Source organism: Plasmodium relictum (genome assembly GCF_900005765.1).
Source record: "Plasmodium relictum strain SGS1 genome assembly, chromosome: 11".
Lineage (NCBI taxonomy): Eukaryota > Apicomplexa > Aconoidasida > Haemosporida > Plasmodiidae > Plasmodium > Plasmodium relictum.
In genome coordinates, this window is record NC_041689.1 from 535154 (window position 1) to 537306 (window position 2153).

The 2153-nt window shown below is 21.5% G+C and overlaps 1 protein-coding gene across 1 annotated transcript; it reads left to right on the top strand.

The window, feature by feature from the left end:
* Positions 1-225: 225 nt before the first annotated feature.
* Positions 226-1691, top strand: PK5 (protein kinase 5, putative; the record flags this gene model as incomplete). The annotated part of the gene is made up of 5 exons (XM_028677399.1): positions 226-364; positions 555-698; positions 804-963; positions 1142-1445; positions 1572-1691. The coding sequence occupies 5 exons, from the start codon at positions 226-228 to the stop codon at positions 1689-1691; spliced, it is 867 nt and encodes a 288-aa protein (XP_028533793.1).
* Positions 1692-2153: the final 462 nt, after the last annotated feature.

Below are 2153 nucleotides of genomic sequence, written 5' to 3' on the forward strand. Positions count from 1 at the left end.
AAAAAAATGGAGAAATAGAAACAATGTGAGGATATTTTTCACTTGTTTTTTTTTAATTTTCTTATATATATGTATGAATTTATATGCAATAATTATTATATTTTAATTTTATTTTCTTTTAAATATTCAATTTTTATTTTTTATTTATTGTAATGATAAGGTAAATAGAATATTTTAAAAAGTAAAAGCACAATATTTGTGATTTTTACTTCTTATCAATTAAAAATGGAAAAATACCATGGCTTAGAAAAAATTGGAGAAGGCACATATGGTGTAGTTTACAAAGCACAAAACAATTATGGAGAAACATTTGCATTAAAAAAAATAAGATTAGAAAAAGAAGACGAAGGAATTCCTTCAACAGGTTATTAAAAAAGATAGTCATTGTAAAATAGTGCTAATTTTTAAATTATTCAAAATGATATACCTACATATATATATATATATATATATAATAAATATATTTTAGAGGATTATAAATACTATGAACATACAGATTTTCATTTTTCTTAAACATTTATATGTGGTCAAAATAATTTGTTATTTATATGTAGCTATAAGAGAAATTAGCATTTTAAAAGAATTAAAACATTCAAATATAGTTAAGTTGTATGATGTCATACACACAAAAAAAAGATTAATATTAGTATTTGAACATCTTGACCAAGACCTTAAAAAACTTCTTGACGTTTGTGATGGTAAAAATAGATAAAAAATTACGTAAAACTATGTATTTTTTTATTTTCTTTTTATATTTTAATTTAAACTTAAAAAGTATATTTAACTTAAAATTTTTTTTATAGGTGGTCTGGAATCAGTAACGGCTAAATCATTTTTACTCCAACTTCTAAATGGTATAGCCTATTGCCATGAACATAGAGTTTTACATCGTGATTTAAAACCTCAAAATTTATTAATAAATAGAGAAGGAGAATTAAAAATAGCGGATTTTGGATTAGCTAGGTAATTTTTATATCAATTTATTTCTTATTTAAAATTTTTTTTTACATAATTTTTGCAAGTTCGTATATACATAAAAAGAAAAAAATTATAATAATCATTTTTATAAAACTTTTCAATAAAAAAAAGTACATAAATTAGTACACTTAATACAAAAATGCATATCTAATTAAATACATAGAGCTTTTGGAATACCTGTAAGGAGATATACACACGAAGTAGTAACATTATGGTATAGAGCTCCAGATGTGTTAATGGGATCAAAAAAATATTCAACTACAATTGATATATGGAGTATTGGATGCATATTTGCTGAGATGGTAAATGGTAGACCATTATTTCCAGGGGTATCTGAAACAGATCAATTAATGAGAATATTCAAAATTCTAGGAACACCAAATTCTCAAAATTGGCCTAATGTCACTGAATTGCCTAAATACGATCCGAATTTTACGGTTTATGAACCATTACCATGGGAATCTTTTGTAATAAAATATATTTTTTTTTTCTTCATAATATTTTACACTTTTATTTTGTATATAAATGCGTATTTTTTATATTTATATTTATATTCTATATAATTATTTTTTATTTATTTATTTTTTTTATAGTTAAAAGGATTAGATGAGTCTGGAATAGATTTGCTATCAAAGATGCTGAAACTTGATCCAAATCAAAGAATTACTGCAAAGCAAGCTTTAGAGCATGCATACTTTAAGGAAAATAATTAAAAATGCTTTTTATCATTCAATTTAGTTTTTCGTCATTAAGACAGCAATCCTTGATGAATACAATTATTAAATATAGATATAGATAGAGGTTCATGCTTTTTATTGCATGTATTTATGGATAATATTTGTATTATATATGTTTTATGCTTAAGAAATTTATATGTGCTCATGTTGGTTTTTATGTTTAAAATGAATTTATTATATATCCAGACCTTTAAGTTATATATTTTTTATTTTTATTATTTATGAATTTTTTAAGTGTTAATATAAATATCTGATTATTATATTTTTTATAAATTATATCTCATAATTGAGAAAAATTTATCTTCGTATATATTATAAAATTATGAATCCTTTTATCTTAAAAAAAAAACTTTATACTCTTTTTTTATCTAAATCTAATAATACTATGTCGTTTTTATTTTTTTATTTAAAACTAAAAACATGGCATAGAAAATAATA